General features: G+C 38.1%; 1 protein-coding gene across 1 annotated transcript in view; it reads right to left on the reverse strand.

The window, feature by feature from the left end:
- The window catches only part of LOC137438272 (vitellogenin-like), a 46,298-nt gene that overhangs the window by 11,746 nt on the left and 15,990 nt on the right, over positions 1-18,562 (reverse strand). Inside the window, exons 9-22 of the mRNA XM_068133400.2 lie at positions 12,667-12,795; positions 11,063-11,290; positions 10,216-10,433; positions 9,916-10,013; positions 8,868-8,992; positions 6,963-7,073; positions 6,365-6,484; positions 5,136-5,325; positions 3,958-4,051; positions 3,669-3,854; positions 3,351-3,546; positions 2,973-3,216; positions 318-406; positions 66-164 (exon numbers count right to left, since the gene is read on the reverse strand). Coding sequence (XP_067989501.2) covers positions 66-164; positions 318-406; positions 2,973-3,216; positions 3,351-3,546; positions 3,669-3,854; positions 3,958-4,051; positions 5,136-5,325; positions 6,365-6,484; positions 6,963-7,073; positions 8,868-8,992; positions 9,916-10,013; positions 10,216-10,433; positions 11,063-11,290; positions 12,667-12,795 — 2,127 coding nt within the window. The remainder of the gene's footprint in view (positions 1-65; positions 165-317; positions 407-2,972; positions 3,217-3,350; positions 3,547-3,668; positions 3,855-3,957; positions 4,052-5,135; positions 5,326-6,364; positions 6,485-6,962; positions 7,074-8,867; positions 8,993-9,915; positions 10,014-10,215; positions 10,434-11,062; positions 11,291-12,666; positions 12,796-18,562) is intronic.

Below are 18,562 nucleotides of genomic sequence, written 5' to 3' on the forward strand. Positions count from 1 at the left end.
GACAATGCCAAAAAAACTGTTGATTTTAGAAAGTTAAATAATCATCAAATATTTAATGAGGTTACCTCATCCGTCAAAAATCCGTGAAGCCTTTTCAAGACAGACTCAAGCAATCCTTCAGTCTCTTCACTCGATCTCCATGATTGTGCAGTATTTGAGCTTGGCTGAAAAGGCGACGAAGACAAAAAAAAGCACAGTAATGATTAGAATGACGTCAAGACAGGGAAAACCAAGTTATACCTTTCTGTAAGATCATTAAATGGTAAATATTGATATTTTAAAAAGAGAAATGGAAACAAAAATGCTGTGGAGTGTACCATTCGGACAAGGCCGATATCGATCTTCTCCGCTGACCTCTGTCCAGTTTGAATTTCCATTTCCATACTCCTCAGTGGAGATGAGAATTCTGCAAATATTGAATAGTAACCATAATTATAACTAGCAACTGTAACTGTATATACAGGAGATGTATATTAAGTAGGATTGGATAGCTACAAAGGATACACATATACAATTAAAGTATACTTCATGGAGTAACTAAGTATTATAAATTTAGTTACTATATCATATTATAAATTTTAATATCATAAATTATAATTTTAATATCATAAATTATAAATTTTTATAAATATATATCATAAATAAAATTTTATAATTTTTATAAATATTAAAGATTATAAACTTTTAATATTATAAAAAATATTAAATTGTTCATCAAATAGGATGCCACATATTTATTTTGGCCTAAAACCCTTCCTAAATATCATAAATTAGAAATTTTTATAAATATATATAAAAAATAAATTGTTATAATTTTTATAAATATTATACATTTTTAACATTATAACAAATATAAAATTTTTCATCAAATAGGATGCCATCATATTTCTTTTGGCATGAAAACCTTCCTAAATATCAAAAATTATAAATTTTTATAAACATCTAAAATAAATTTTTATAAATTTTATAAATATTAAATATTATAAAATTTTTATGTTATAAAATATATATAATTGTTCACCAAATAGGATGCCATCATATTTCTTTTGGCATGAAAACCTTCCTAAATATCAAAAATTATAAATTTTTATGAACATCTAAAATAAATTGTTATAATTTTTATAAATATTAAATATTATACATTTTTAACATTATAACAAATATAAAATTTTTCATTAAATAGGATGCCACATATTTATTTTGGCCTAAAAACCTTCCTAGATATCATAAATTAGAAATTTTTATAAATATATATCAAAAATAAATTGTTATAATTTTTATAAATATTAAATATTATACATTTTTAACATTATAACAAATATATAATTTTTCATCAAATAGGATGCCATCATATTTCTTTTGGCATGAAAACCTTCCTAAATATCATAAATTATAAATTTTTATAAACATCTAAAATAAATTTTTATCAATTTTATAAATCTTAAATATCATAAATTTTTAATATTATAAAAAATATAAAATTGTTCACCAAATAGGATGCCATCATATTTCTTTGGGCATAAAAACCTTCCTAAATATCATAAATTATAAATTTTTATAAACATCTAAAATAAATTTTTATAAAATTTATAAATATTAAATATAAATTTTTAATATTATAAAAAATATAAAATTGTTCACCAAATAGGATGCCATCATATTTCTTTGGGCATAAAAACCTTCCTAAATATATAATAAATTATACATTTTTATAAACATCTAAAATAAATTTTTATAAATTTTATAAATATTAAATATTATAAATTTTTAATATTATTAAAAATATAAAATTGTTCACCAAATAGGATGCCATCATATTTCTTTGGGCATAAAAACCTTCCTAAATATCAAAAATTATAAATTTTTATAAACATCTAAAATAAATTTTTATCAATTTTATAAATCTTAAATATTATAAATTTTTAATATTATAAAAAATATTAAATTGTTCACCAAATAGGATGCCATCATATTTCTTTGGGCATAAAAACCTTCCTAAATATCATAAATTATAAATTTTTATAAACATCTAAAATAAATTTTTATAAAATTTATAAATATTAAATATTATATATTTTTAATATTATAAAAAATATAAAATTGTTCACCAAATAGGATGCCATCATATTTCTTTGGGCATAAAAACCTTCCTAAATATATAATAAATTATACATTTTTATAAACATCTAAAATAAATTTTTATAAATTTTATAAATATTAAATATTATAAATTTTTAATATTATTAAAAATATAAAATTGTTCACCAAATAGGATGCCATCATATTTCTTTGGGCATAAAAACCTTCCTAAATATCATAAATTCTAAATTTTTATAAACATCTAAAATAAATTTTTATAAATTTTATAAATATTAAATATTATAAATTTTTTATATTATAAAAAATATAAAATTGTTCACCAAATAAGATGCCATCATATTTATTTGGGCATAAAAACCTTCCCTCTTCTCTATAAGTTTGTGCCTTGCCAAAATTATTTGTTTTTCATTTTTCAACACACCATTGGCAACACACCTCAACACACCTCAACATCCACTCAATGTTGTTTAACCTCCTTGCTACACAGATACTGTTTTTACACAACAGCACATTACATCGTCCTGACCTTCAATGACGTTTTAAACTTTCATCTTGAGCATTCCCCCTCAACCCCACTTCCCCCAACTCCATGGGTGATCATGATGCTAACCCCCTAAGTCCTGAGTAATGCATGCCAAGTTTTGTTGAGGCCAGTTAAAACAATGTATGGAGTTATTATCATCATGTCTATTATTATTACCATCCCTACATATGGAGTACTGCCATACTCCATGTTTATTATGAAAAAGCTAATGGGGCTTCAAAGCCCTGCTGAGGTTAATAATACCTCTCAACACCCAAGTGTGGTAAATCACCAATCTCGGAATAGTGATTCTACTGTTATGTGCAATTGTGACGTGCAATTGTGTCACCTGTGAGGGGGCTTTGCTTCAAGACAATCTTGGCATCCACAGGCCCTATGAGCTTGTATAAAAGTGTGTTTTGGATGTATGTCGCACTCCGGATCTTTGAGCTCATGCAGAGCTTCCTGGGAATGGAAGAGAAGTTTATACAAGCCTCCATGTGGCGAGTGATGGGCTTGGCATAGATAAAGCTATCCATGTAAGGAATCTCGACGCTGTCAGTATCCTCAGCAGAGGATGATGGCTGCGGAATCTGTAAAGCAGGAAAGAAAAATGGTACTGTGAAAGAAAGTTTATCATGTAGCTAAATGTATTTTAATGTCCTTGAACAAAGCTCAACATGATGCTTAGAGATGGTCATGTCCTATTGATCTCAAATTTCCTCACTGGCTTAGGCATGTGGGGGTGGGAGCGCCATTCTTGGGAGAAACTCTCTGCAGATTGTCTGGCCTCAGAAGAAAAGTAATGGACGCCAGAAGATTGCTGGCTCGAGCTGCCTGAGGTTGTTTGAACGGTTGATTCTGGCAACACTGGTACTGCCTTGGTGGCAGCGAGATCGCGAATAAATGCTTTGGTCTCAGTCCTGTGGTTTGAGAAAAATTGTAAAAAAAAAAGATAAATGAGAAGAAGAAGAATGTCTAAGAAAAAACACATAAGAAGATGTGATGGAGACATTTCCAAGTAACATCAACAATAACAACACACCTCATGCGGACTATTTCGGTGTCGGTAGACGTTGGGCTTGTGGAGATCTTGAAGTTGCCGTCCCTGGCACTGAATCTGGCTTTAGCATCCAAAGGAAGTTGACCCTGGAAGGTTGTGCTGCTTTGGAGCCCAACTTGAAACATCTCAGTGCTCAGCGCCATAACAGTGTGAAGGTGTTTGCTGAAACTGTCATTCGTATGGAAGAAAAAACAAAGGTGAAAAATGACCGAATTTTATAATATAAATATTGTGTGGTTTAGTTATTACAACAGAATGATCATCATCGAACCTGGCCGATCCAGTGGCCTGCAACTCCATTTCAGATGACAGGATGTCTTGCAGCCTGAGATCAGCAGGCAGAGTGGATGGGAACTTGGCATGCACTGCACAGCAAGTACACATAATAAATGTCACCAAAGTACACGATAGGATGCTGTGCTCCAAGGTCATTTTCATCACACTGCGTTGATTGAAGGGAGTAGGCCGTTGTCTGAAGGACCCTGGTCAAATTCCAAATTGTCCATAAAACCTACATGGGCAATGCATCAGTGGCACAGTGATGGACAGGTGGTCTAGAGGTACACACACTCTCCCCTAAGCGATCGAACTTGGGTTTGAATCTCGACCCATCTATAAACTGTCATCCTGGTGTTTCACAGTCAGGGCGATGCATCAATCGGTGTGCCGTCCCTCAGATGGACGTTAAACTGGTTGTACCGTCTGCTACGATTAATTGGTAGATGTTAAAAATCCCACGGTGGCCTCAGCGAAAAGTAGGCGAGCTACCTCCAACATCCTGGGGAAATTCCAAAATTCCTGCTCTAACCTGCAAGGGAAACTGCCTCAGTGGCACGGCCACACCTCCGAGCGATGATGCAAATCAGCAGCTACATGCTGCACACGAAATGAAATGAATCGGTGGCGCAGACACGCCTAATAAGTAATCCAAGCAGCAGAGCAAATTCAAGATTTAATTTGCTGCCCAATTCATTTTTTCTGAGTATATAGACTGGAAATTGTCATGGAAATGAATGTAGAAGGAAGTAGAGGATGGGGAAGACCGAGAAAGACTTGGCTAAAGATGGTGGCAGAAGAAATGCGGGCAAGGGGGTTAACAAGGGGAGATGCAGAAAATAGGGCAAAATGGAGAAGATTGTCATGGGGACCGCAAGGCTAACCCCCGCTCTAGCAGGGAAAATGGCCTTAAAATGCATGTTGTTGTTGTTGTTGTTGTATATAGAAAGGGTTGGTTGAGTTTTGTGGAGAGGTGAAGCCATTTTCGTCAAGGAGTGGTTTTGCCTTTCCTGTATTTTTATTGCAGAAAAGTGCTTAACCCGCCAGGTCAAACTGATTAAATCAATTATCCTTGTGTTTGTATAAACTATCCCCCATTTTGTTTTGATATAAATAAGCAAGATTTAGTGCTACAGAACTTACGAAAACGTTCGAAGTAGATTTTTTACTTACCGAAAGCTTGCATGTTGGCAACGCCTGCCAAGGTAATTGCAACATCCAGTGGAATGCCGATGGATACAGGCATGAGACGATGCATTTCTGCCAGTAGGTATCCTTTTCCGACGGTTCCATCTAAACCGTCCTGCAAATGCTTCACCACAGAGCGGACACTTGATGTGCGGCTCTGCAACCTGCCCAGGACCTACCGGAGAGAGAAGAACACTGGTGAAGCAGAAATCACTAAATATATATATATCACAAAACTTTTCAATAGCAAGTGGATGAAAGTGCTTTTGGTGTGAAAATTCTAGATTCAATTCTCCATCAGCCTATGTGCTCGGCAATATCGTTTCAGAATCAAAATTATAGAGCTCTTTGGAGTTTCTGCAATAAACTTTGATTTGTTTTGCCTGGAGATGCAGAAGATCCTGGAGATCCCACCCCCCCCCCCCCTTCCCACGCCTCCTGCCCCCAAGCCCTCTCCCTCCCACACTTCTCCCTGCTCTCAAATGTTGTGGTTGTGTGCTTCCCCTTCTCTCCCCATCTTGTCTTCCGCTCCCTCTTTTTGTATATTTTGTTTGTCTGGTTGATTTGTTTGTGAAATAAATGTTAGCTCTTTCACGAGCCTCGATTCAGTATACAAAAAAAAAAAAGAAAAAAAAAGAATTGTTAAAAAAATTCTGCTAAATAGAATTACTAAAAAAACAATTAAAAGGTTGCTCAGATCAATTTTTTATGGTTGCACTATAAGATTATGCTGTGCGCATGCGACATCAGAATAAACTTTATCACTTTGATTTTTGAATTGTTCGGGGAAACGCGTTTAATTTGGCTTCCTAAAGCCAAATTTGGGGTTTTCAATCCTAAAGGATGGGCAGACAGTGGTCAACATGTCATATAGAGAATTCAGCTGAATCCAATGCATCTGAGCCTTTACCCATTGGCCAGGCGCAGACACGTGATGACATAGAACACATCGGTGAAGCATAACACATGGTACATGACAAGTAATGACGTGCTGTACATTATTGGCCAACTTTGTAACATGTGATGCAAGAACTTGTGTTTCAAACTATAGTTGGACAGTTTGTCCACTTTTTTGTTTTTTTTTGTATACAGGATCGAGGCTCGTGAAAGAGCTAATAGCTGAATTTAATAGCTGAATTGGAATATCTTAGCACACATGTATAAAGTAGATTCATATAGGATAGCCCACATGCGAGAAAGGGGTTTCTCGTTACCTCCAGCAGAGCATTGATCTTCTCTTCTCCAATGCCACCAAAGGCGACATTTTGTCCGAATAACTTCAGTTCAGCAGCTGCCAATGGTGTTTGCCTGTACATAGACTTCCATTTGTAGAGCTGGTAGAAGGTAGGGTGATAAAAGCAGATGAGCAAATTCTCCAAATAATTTGTAGTGGTTAAAAAACAATTCAGAGTTAATTTGTAGTGGTTAAAAAACAATTCAGAGTGAATATTTGGTCGCTTTGATCGGACGTCATTTTTTGGTTCTCATGAATCATGGGTAGCACCATGTAGGTTAATAAGACTGATAGATGTGGCCGATATAGCCCAGGCCAAGTCTCTAAGGGTCCATATTACCTATTATTTTCCACAGCACATTTTTAAAGACCAATTTGATTTTGCAAGCATCAACTAAATTGTGCAAATATCTGTAGTGAGAGGTATTTTGTAAATAATGACTAAATCTTCACAAAGAGATGGAATACAATGTCTTCTCGGTGGAGTTCCAGTTGTAAAAATATATGATGAGGTTTAAACCTTGACTTTAGTAAATGTAAGGTACGATAGTTGTAAGCAGGAAATTTGAGGTGCCTACCTTGTGTAAAGTGCTTTGGATGCTGGAATCGACCACCACGCTTCCTGGATCCTCACCGGGGAATGGTTTGCGGAATAGAATCTCGTTGAGACCTCCCGAATGCAGTTGAACCTGTTGGTGGGATATCCAAAAACTCTCTTTCAATGTTAATAGACCAACTACCTGGTGGGTATATTCTCTTAACTACTTATGTGCAGTGTTATATTTGCCATAAGTGAAGTTAATGTGTGACTGTGATGTGGAGGTGGTGGTTTGTGTGCAGCCTGTAGCTGCTGGTTGCATCATTTCTGGGGGCACGGCTGTGCTGCTTATGCAGTGCCCCTGTTATCAGTAAGCTTGTGCTCATTTTGCCGACCTCGGAAGGATGACAGGTTGAGTTAACCCACCTGGTGTTAGTTCAACAACACGACAGGGGCTCAAACCCATGACCCTAAGATCTCAAGCCAGCCACCTTAACCGTTAAGGGAACACCAAGCTTACTGTGATGTGATAGTTTACCATTCAAAACCGCACCTCGTTTTGAAAATGTTGTATTCACCATAAAGCATGTGAAGAACGTTTTCAATAGATTAATAGAATAACTTTACATTGATAATCGGAGTAAACACAGAGAAAAAATTTACGAGTGTAAATATCACAATGGACAATCTTCATGGATGGTTATTGGTTAAAGTGATATATGATTTCAGGAGAGGAATTTTTAAAGCATTACAAGTATACAAGTTGAGCTTTGTGTTCAACAAGGAGAAAAGGACATCAAATGCCATAGCCCCAGTGGTTGTAGTAATTTTTCTGCATGGAGTTAAAGGCTACCAGTCGGCCATCTTTCGTCGGATTACAAAACAAAATCTACTGCATATGTACACTCTCATTTATTGTCTTGTGCCAAGTTTGAACAAAATCTGTCCACGCGTGTCGAGATATGGTTGGGGACATGTTTAAGTAACAAAATGGCCGTCAGTCGGCCATCTTGGACCTGATCTTAAAAATAAATGACGTGCATATGTAAACCATCATTCATTATCTGTGGGCCAGGTTTGAACAAGATCAGTAAATGCATGTCCGAGAAATGGTTGAGGACGTGGTCAAAACTGTGTTTTTCTACAAATGAAATGGCCGCCAGTCAACCAGTCGACCATCTTTGATCAGACTGCAAAATAAAGTGAGGGGCATGTGTATGCCATCATGTACTGTGCTTGTGCCAAGCTTGAAGAAAATCGGATCATGCATGTCTGAGAAATGGTTGGGGACACGTTTAACTAACGACATGGCCGCCAGTCGGCCATCTTGGATCTGATCTTGAAAACAAAATGATGTGCATATGTAAACCGTCATTCATTATCCGTTTGCATAGTTTTGGTAAGATCGGTAAATGCATGTCTGAGAAATGGTCGAGGACGTGTTCAACATCGGGTTTTTTACAACTAAAATGGCCGCCAGTCGGCCATCTTTGATCGCATCATGAAACAAAACGATGTGCATATGTATCATGTATTGTATTTATGCCAAGTATGAACAAAATTGGTCCATGCATGTCTGAGATATGGTTGCAGATGCACGCACGGACAGACGGACGAGACCCAATCCCCGAAATAAGCCCCCGTTTCAGTCTAAGTCCAACGCGGGCTAACAAATCCTGGTGGTGGAGGCCCAAACCCTTGACAAAAGCATATCAGGGCACTCACTAAGAGTTGTGAACATTTCTTTGTCGAAGAACTAATCATGGATAGGTCACAACACTGTTGCAAGGTGGAGAAATCTTTTCTGAGCAAACATGAGCACCCACCGCAGGAAGGGCAATATAGCAAGATTTTAACCGCTCCGTCACAAAGCCTGACAAACTCTGATCTAAAATATATTTAGTATTTATGGCATTGTCTGCAGTGTAAATTGCGTGGAACACACCTCAACAACGTCTGCAGCATGACTGAGGAAGTACCCACGGATCTTGACATCGAGACTGTTAGGAATGATGTCTGACCCTCCATTTATCATGAAGACATCGGCAGCTACACCAGCCATTGCAGGTCCTGTAGAGAAAATGTATTTGTTTAAATCACACTCTTTGCTTTTACCTCTTCCTCAGGATCTATTAAATTTCTACTTTAATTTTTTTTAATTAACAGTAAAACAGTAAAACAGTAAAACCAGTCTAACACACTCACCACACCAGCAATTCCAATATTCACCCAGAGTAATAACCATAGATGTGAGGATGGTTCAGTTTTAACCTGAACTTCTGTTTATAAAATTCACAGGAATATATGTCCAGTAATAATGTTTGAGGGATTTTGCCTTGTAGTATATTGATGACGTTTTTCATGTTTGAATGCATGAGCCAAAAATGAAGAAGATGAAAAGTAAGATTGCAGAAAGGGAGGAAGAGCGGATATTAATACAATTTCCGGTCCACAAAAACATAAATTGCCTGTTTAAATTTACAGGTGATTGGCTGGACAGTATGGTGGTGTTTACCTGCCAAGGACCAAGGACTTCCGCATTGAAAAAGCACCTTACGGGGGTAAGAAGGTTTTTAAGAACGAGGCTGTTAACAACGACAACCTGCACTGGCTCCGTACACGTCCTAAAAATATCTAAACGGCTACAGAAGGTATACGAAAGCTTCCACTCCGATGGGACAGTGGTGTCCACAGTTGGAGAACACCTTGAACAATCAATTAAGTATTGTGGTGCCATTATAAGTTAGTGCAAGGTTACATCTCTAGCTATGTTTATATATATATATATATATATATGTATTTTTTATTTATTTATTATATTTATTTATCTATGTCTGTCTATATATTTATTACATCTAGTGTATGTGTTAGCTCTTAGACGAGCCTCGACTTGATATATTAAAAATAAAAATAAAAACTGGTAAAGATTTGGTAACGTTTGAACGACTCTTGTATTAAAGCTGACACCGCAATTTACCCTCAGTTAAACTCACCACTGAACGCATCAACGTGGACCGCCTTACTGTAACGGCAACCCAGGCGATCATAGTTCGGACTCATGATCTTGGAAGCAATGTTGCTGATGATGGCACTGAAGAGCACAAAAGGCAAAACATGTGAGATATACAAGTTGAAGATTAAGCATGATAACATCTTTGCTGAATTCTATCAACTCCTTACAAGTAAATTATTCATCAACTTTGTGTGTTCTGTTGCTAAATATCACTCGTCATACATTATTATCATCTTTTCTTTCTTTTTATTAATCAGTTCATCCACACTTGGATACGTACAGGTTTCTAAGCTCAGGGACGCTGCTTCTGGAAAGTGTTCGCAGGTGTGAGTAGAAGAAGCCGGCTATCTGCAAACTGTGCTCGGCCTGCAGCCGTTGTGCTACGAGCGTCAAAACTGCGATCGATGGTCGTGTTTCAAGGAGGGCGATGCACGAGTGAATGCGCAGGCCGACATGCACATTTCGGTCAAGGAGCTCTCGGAGAACGACCCCGGCTACCTGTAGAAAAAAACAATGAATCAATAATGGACGGTACATCAGACGTCCGAATAAAACGAAGCATCTAAACTTCATTCGGCATTTGAGGATCAGCATTCAAACCGTCACGTATCTGAAATTTGCTCCAAGTGAGTGAAAATTCAACATCAGCAATAACCAACCCTCTTCTGGTGAAACTACCAAAATCAACACTCTCTGCTCACCTTCACTCCTTCATTCATCTTTTTTCCCCACCTCTGGACCAAAATCCCACATTCTTTTCAATCCCGCTCCTCCCTCCAGGTTTCCAAACTGCTGTTCACCACCATTTCTTTTCTTCCCCCATTCAAAATCCTCATATTTTCTGCCTCCGTTAATCCACCCCAAATCCACCTTCTTCAAATTCCGTTTTCTTTCCTGAAAGTCCTTGTAGTGTCCATCTTGTTTATCCCGTGTACTACGGCCAGCCCTCTCCCTTCCACAGATCTCCCGATGTCCCTGTTCCCTTCTGTTGTTGTGCTTCCCTCTCTCTCTCCCCCTCTTGTCTCTCGCTCCCTTTATTATAGGTTCTATAACTTTGGGAGTTAGGATACAAAATAAATAAATAATTATCCCAACTTGGTTTGGCTTTTGTGTATTGTCATTCATACCTTCAGTGGGCTTTTCTTTGCGATGCTACGAAGGGCGATTATTGCTTCGGCCTGTGTGGGTATGGTTGTTTTTTCCACCTCAGGTGTTCCACTCCTCGATGATGGCATGCAATGCCGGAGGTGTTCTATGCTTTGTTTCTGTCCAGCATTAGCAATGGCCTTGATCGCCAGGATTGCTTTGGTCTCTTTCCCTTCGTTTAGCGCTTCCCTAAGCATATCGTGCAAGGGCTGGATGGGGTGAAAAATATTGTATGAACCAGCAAGCATGCAGCAGATGTTTTGTAAGTTTGCAAACTTTGTGAGTTTCCTTATACAGTGAAAACAAAAACAACTGTGCATTTTTATCATAATGTGTTAAACTACAGTATCACACTTGTGATTATTATCTGACCTGAAAAGTACCATTCTGAAATAATAGGAGTTCCCTTACAAGGAGCTTCAGCACAGGAGGAGCCCATTGGGTCCATCACGCCCACCTAGTGATTGCCAACCCATGGTTGTTTGTTGTTGTTTGTCTGTGCTCTATCATTTCAAATGCTCAATGTCGCAAGCTACGAAGCAGCACGTACCATTTTTTTTAAGTCTTCGGTATCACTCGACCGGGGTTGCGAACCACCGACCTCCCAGACTCAGAACGGACGCTCCGCTCTAACCATTACATCAGAGAGTCTGGTCAAATAGAAAGAGCTGGAGAATAAGTGTGGCTAAAGCCATTCCTTTGCAATAATAAGTGTGGTTTCCCATATTATTTTTTTCCCAGCGGAAGCTCAGAGCAGGAATTTAGCCAGGAGGCCGGCACGCAAAGACCTAGATCTTTTTAAAAGCTCAGCTGGTATAGCAACATCCACAAGCAAGTGTGAGAAGACAAGAGAGCAGTTTAACTGCCTTTCAAAAAGGACACCATTATGTCTGATAGACGACCCATACAAAGCACCAAGGTGACAGTCGTTGGCCAGTTTATATGACTCAAGAATCAAGCACAGACTCGGGAACTGAAAGACAAGCATGCTCCCAAATGGGCATTCCATAATGAAGAGGACCACCACCATCTCTTAACTTCCCCCATCCAAAACCTTCATCTTTTCTACCCCCGCTAATTCACCCCAGATCCACTTTTTTGAAATTCCAACTTCTTTCCTGGAAGTCCTTGCAGTGTCCATGTGTTTTATACCTCTCCCACCTCCCCCCAAGCCCTCTCCCTCCCACGGATCTCCCGATGTCCCTGCTCTCAAATGTTGTGTTTGTGCTTCCCCCTCTCTCCCCATCTTGTCTACCGCTCCCCTTATTATATGTTTCAAGTGTCGGTTTGACTTTTTGTGTGATTAATGTTAGCTCTTTCACGAGCCTCGATCTTGTATACAAAAAAAGAGGACAAAGGGTATTTGAGAATGAAATCGGGAACATTTAGACTTTTAAGAATCAGATATACGTGGTGGAAAAATATGTATGATACCATTCATCAAAGGGGCTGGGGAACACCAACTGCTGACTTTGTAACACGTAAAATAATGTGTATGTGTTTGATTTTTCAAAAGGATTAAAGATTTTCAAAGAGGATAAAATAATCTTCATCAAAAAGATCTTCATAAATTCAATATACTTACAGTAAGCAGTGCTTCTGGGCAGGTTGGTTGATGAACGCAATGCCGTCGGACAAGTGAGCCGTAGCCCAACAGCATGGTCTTCCTCAACACAGGAGACTGACGTATGTGATTGTTGTTTAGGATTCGATCCTACCAACAAGAACACAAGATGAAAAAGATCAAGTATTACATTTAGGACATCACCATAATTGAAGGTTTCATGTACATGCACTGAACGTGAAATTCAACATGAAATTGAAAAAAAAAAAAAAAAAAAGTTTCCAGTTGGGAACACAACTCCTTCAATCAAGATACTTCATATTTTAAATATTTCTTATGTGTTTCCTGTCAAATAATAGAAGAATAGATATTTTTTGACAATGAGTTTCATTATATTGTAAATGAAACTACACAGTACGTATACAGTATATATATATATATATACATATGTATATCCAATGCTGTACCATACTTTATACTTGGGATGATGTACCATACAGAGTGTTTGTGCTGCCAGTTTCTTGGAAAGGGTGAGACTGGGTGGTTTGCCATTGCCTTCCCAGCATTGTTTGACCATGCTCTATTCTTTCAAATGCTGAACGTCAAGCAGGGAAGCAGCACATACCACTCACCAAATCTGCGGTAAGACTCAGATGGGGTTTGATCCAACAACCCTCCCAGACTCAGAACGGACATTCTAACTAACCATTATCTGGTTATATATACACATGTGTACCAGCCATAGAAAGGCAATATGATGGCAAACACGCCATCATAGCCCGAGGAGACTCGACATTATATCATCGGTAGACGACGACCAATATGAGACTTTTCAAATGATGTATTCCGCCACAGAATGCTTGGTGCACGCATGTGTGTGTGTGTCACTGTGTGTGTATATATATATATATATATACATATATACTACAGTCACGTGAAAAAGTAAGTACACCCCATGTAAAGTTTTGACTTTTTCAACATATTTCAACATATAGCTATTTGATCTTCATTTCAACAATATTGAAAGATAACGGTGATATAATATAACAAATATCATGAAACATTTACATTTTGTAGTCCATTGTATAATTTAAATAAACATAAATGCAAATTTCGCATGTGTAAAATGTAAGTACACCCTTGGCTCTAATAGGTGGTATTGCCCCCTTTGGCAGAAACAACCTCAAGTAGGCATTTCTTATAACTGTCTACCAGTCTCTGACATCGACTGGGAGAAATTTTTGCCCACTCCTCCATGCAGAATTCTTTCAGCTGTGCGATGTTTGAGGGGTTTCTTGCATGCACAGCTCGTTTCAAATCCCCCCACAACATCTCGATGGGATTTAGATCCGGGCTTTGACTTGGCCATTCTAGAACCCTCCATTTCTTTCTTTTCAGCCATTCCTTGGTGGATTTACTGGTATGTTTCGGGTCATTGTCATGTTACAAGGTCCAGCTTCGGTTGAGCTTCAACTCTCTGACAGATGGCCTCACATTATCCTCAAGCACCCTCTGGTACAATGAAGAATTCATAGTGGATTCTACAATGGTGATCTGCCCAGGCCCTGATGCAGCAAAGCTGCCCCAAACCATAATATTTCCACCACCATGCTTTACAGTTGGTATCAGGTTATTGTGGTCAAATGCTGTCTTTAGTTTTCGCCAAACATGTCTTCTGGTACTGTGACCAAATAGCTCTACCTTTGACTCATCTGTCCAGAGCACATTGTTCCAGAAGTGCTGGTCTTTGGCTCGGTGTTCATTGGCAAACTTTAGTCTTGCCCTGATGTTCTTTCTGGACATCAAAGGTTTCCTCCTGGCACACCTCCCATGTAGATCAAATTTGTGCAGCCTCTTTCTAATGGTAGACTCGTGCACTTTGACATCAACAGGGGCAAGAGCTACCTGTAGGTCCCGTGATGACATTCTGAGGTTCTTAGAGACTTCTTTCAGCATCTTGCGGTCTGCTCTAGGGCTGAACTTGCTGGGGCGGCCTGGCCTGAACAAGTTGGCAGTTGTTTGGAATCTTCTCCACTTGTAGATGATCTTCCGGACAGTCAAATGATTGATTGCAAATTGTTTGGAGATCTTTTAAAATCCCTTCCCAGACTCGTAGGCATCTATATCCTTCTTTCTGATGGCCTCAGAGAGCTCTTTTGATCTAGGCATGTTGACGCCGCACACTTCAATAACAAAGAGCAAACCAAACTAAATGTCTGAGGTTTAAATAAGACAGGTTCCTCCAAGATCCTCTCTGACGATGTTCTAATCATTTGCACCTGAGCTGGTGCACCTGATTCTAATTTTAGGTATTTGAAGTAGTGATAAATGTAGGGGTGTACTTACTTTTTCCACATGCGAAATTTGCATGTATGTTTATTTAAATGATACAATGGACTACAAAATGTAAATGTTTCATGATATTTGTTATATTATATCACCTTTATCTGTCAATATTGTTGAAATGAATATCAAATAGCTGTATGTTGAAATATGTTGAAAAAGTTAAAACTTTACATCAGGTGTACTTACTTTTTCACGTGACTGTACAGTGGGATCCCGCTATTCGTGGAGATACGTTCCTGGAAAATCCGCGAATAGCAAAACCCGCGATTAGTGGAGCATTGTTTCAATGGAAAAAGGGGGGATAGGAACTCGATTCATGAAAATCCGCGAATAGAGAGGAACAAACCGCTAATGGCAAGACAAAATCTGTGATTCGCAATTCGCTATTCGTGGAGAATCGCTGGAGAATTCGTGGAAAATAGCAAAATCGCTATTCGTGGAGATGTATTCCTGGAAAATCCGCGTTATTTATTTTATATGTTTTATGGAGATATGTTTTATTTATTTTAAAAATTATTTGCATATGTCCACCTGCTTTGTGCATGGCTAGTGAAATATGGGTTTTATAAATATGTGAAGCTAGCGGCTCGTGGGAAAAAAATTTTGCCCTTGAAAAACCGCGAATTCGCAGAACATGGCCGCGAATAGAGGGTGAAAAACCGCGAATTCGCAGAACATGGCTGCGAATAGAAGGAGAAAAACCGCGATTTCGTGCAACACGGCTGTAAATAGAAAAAAAAAACGCGAGTTCACGGGACATTGCCGCGAATAGAGGGGGGGGGGGGGGACCACGATTTCATGAAACACGGCCGTGAATAGAAAAAAAAACATGGCCGCGAATAGGGGGGGAAAAACCGCGATTTCATGAAACACGGCCGTAAATAGAAAAACATCCCACAAATTTGTGGGACATTGCCGTGAATGGGGGGGGAAAAAACCGCGATTTCGTGAAACACGGCCGTAAATAGGAAAAAAAAAAAGTGAATTCACGGGACATGGCCGCGAATAGAGAAACAGGTCGCATTTTATCAACCGCGAATATGCGGATTCCACAAATAGCGGGGTCCGACTGTATATATATTTATACATATACCCATATATACATATATACACATCTCGTTTTTTCATTTCTGTTCCTCAAAATTCTATCTCTCTTTTATTCACACACACACACACACACACACACACACACACACACACACGCACGCACACACACACACACACACACACACGCACACACATTTAATTAATTGTACAGTATCTGTTGTTCCTAAACTTAAATATAAATAATTTAAAGGATTGTTGTAAATGATGTTAATTTCACAACATCCCATATTCAACTTTATTTAAATTGTAAACCTCAAACATAGTTTCTCCACCTAAATCAAGGACCTTAACCTGTAAGCAATTGACTGGTTTCCCGACTGCATGGATCATCAGCTGGGTGGGTGGATCACACACACACCACAACATTCAAAACACCTAACCACCACGTAATTCAAAACACCTCACCACCACATAATTCAAAACACTTCACCACCACATAATTCCAAAACACCTCACCACCACGAAATTCAAAACACCTTACCACCACATAATTCAAAACACCTCACCACCACGTAATTCAAAACATCTCACCACCACGTAATTCAAAACATCTCACCACGACATAATTCAAAACACCTCACCACCACGTGATTCAAAACAACTCACCACCACGTAATTCAAAACAGCTCACCACCACGTAATTTAAAACACTTCACCATCACGTAATTCAAAACACCTCACCACCACGTAATTCAAAACAGCTCATCACCACGTAATTCAAAACAGCTCACCACAACATAATTTAAAACACTTCACCATCACGTAATTCAAAACACCTCACCACCACGTGATTCAAAACACCTCACAGGCACGTTATTAAAAACACTTCACAACCACGGAAACAAAAGTTTGAGGGAGTAGTTCAGTGACACCACAGACACTATCCAGATATGTCGATATATAGATAGATGGCTGTACCTGAGTTGCTGTTTTGCATGGTTTAAACCAATCATAATAAAACAATTATTTTGTGCAAATGTATTTGTAATATACGTGATATTACATTTTATGAACAACTGAGGTTGAAGAATTAACTTGAAAAAAATGTTTGTTTGTTTTTTCCAAAAAAAATTAAAACTTTTATTTTTTTTTCAAACATTTTCTAAAGACATATGGGAGAGATAGGTGCATACCAGAATCTTGGTACGATTTCACAAAAGTTTGAGGGAGTAGTTCAGTGACAACACAACACAAACACTGCATATATATATATATATGAATGAATGAATGAATGATCGTTTTAAAGGCCATTTTCCCCGCTAGAGCGGGGGTTAGCCTTGCGGGCCCCATGACAATCATGGTTCCCTGTTCGAGGCAATGTTTTTATGGCCGGATGCCCTTCCTGACGCCAACACTTGGTCGCCTCTTACGATGCGCAGGGATACGGTGTACCTATTCTAAATCGGGGTACACACCGTGAATATATATATATATATATATATATATATATATATATATACATATATATACATATATAATTATATATATATATATATATATATATATATATATATATATATATATATATACATATATATATACACAGTCACGTGAAAAAGTAAGTACACCCCATTTAAAGTTTTGACTTTTTCAACATATTTCAACATACAGCTATTTGATCTTCATTTCAACAATATTGATAGATAAAGGTGACATAATATAACAAATATCATGAAACATTTACATTTTGTAGTCTATTGTATAATTTAAATAAACATAAATGCAAATTTCGCATGTGGAAAAAGTAAGTACACCCCAACATTTATCACTACTTCAAATACCTAAAATTAGAATCAGGTGCACCAGCCCAGGTGCAAATGATTAGAACATCGTTAGAGAGGATCTTGGAGGAACATGTCTTATTTAAACCTCAGACATTTAGATTGGTTTGCTCTTTGTTGTTGAAGTGTGCGGCGTCAACATGCCTAGATCAAAAGAGCTGTCTGAGGCCTTCAGAAAGAAGGTTGTAGATGCCTACGAGTCTGGGAAGGGATTTAAAAAGATCTTCAAACAATTTGACATCAATCATTCGACTGTCCGGAAGATCATCTTCAAGTGGAGAAGATTCCAAACAACTGCCTACTTGTTCAGGCCAGGCTGCCCCAGCAAGTTCAGCCCGAGAGCAGACCGCAAGATGCTGAAAGAAGTCTCTAAGAACCCCCAGAATGTCATCACGGGACCTACAGGTAGATCTTGCCACTGTTGATGTCAAAGTGCACGAGTCTACCATTAGAAAGAGGCTGCACAAATTTGATCTACATGGGAGGTGTGCCAGGAGGAAACCTTTGCTGTCCAGAAAGAACATCAGGGCAAGACTAAAGTTTGCCAATGAACACCTAGGCAAAGACCAGCACTTCTGGAACAATGTGCTCTGGACAGATGAGTCAAAGGTAGAGCTATTTGGCCACAGTACCAGAAGACATGTTTGGCGAAAACCAAAGACAGCATTTGACCACAAGAACCC

The sequence above is a fragment of the Myxine glutinosa genome, chromosome 1 (assembly GCF_964187855.1).
Source record: "Myxine glutinosa chromosome 1, kmMyxGlut1.1, whole genome shotgun sequence".
Lineage (NCBI taxonomy): Eukaryota > Metazoa > Chordata > Myxini > Myxiniformes > Myxinidae > Myxine > Myxine glutinosa.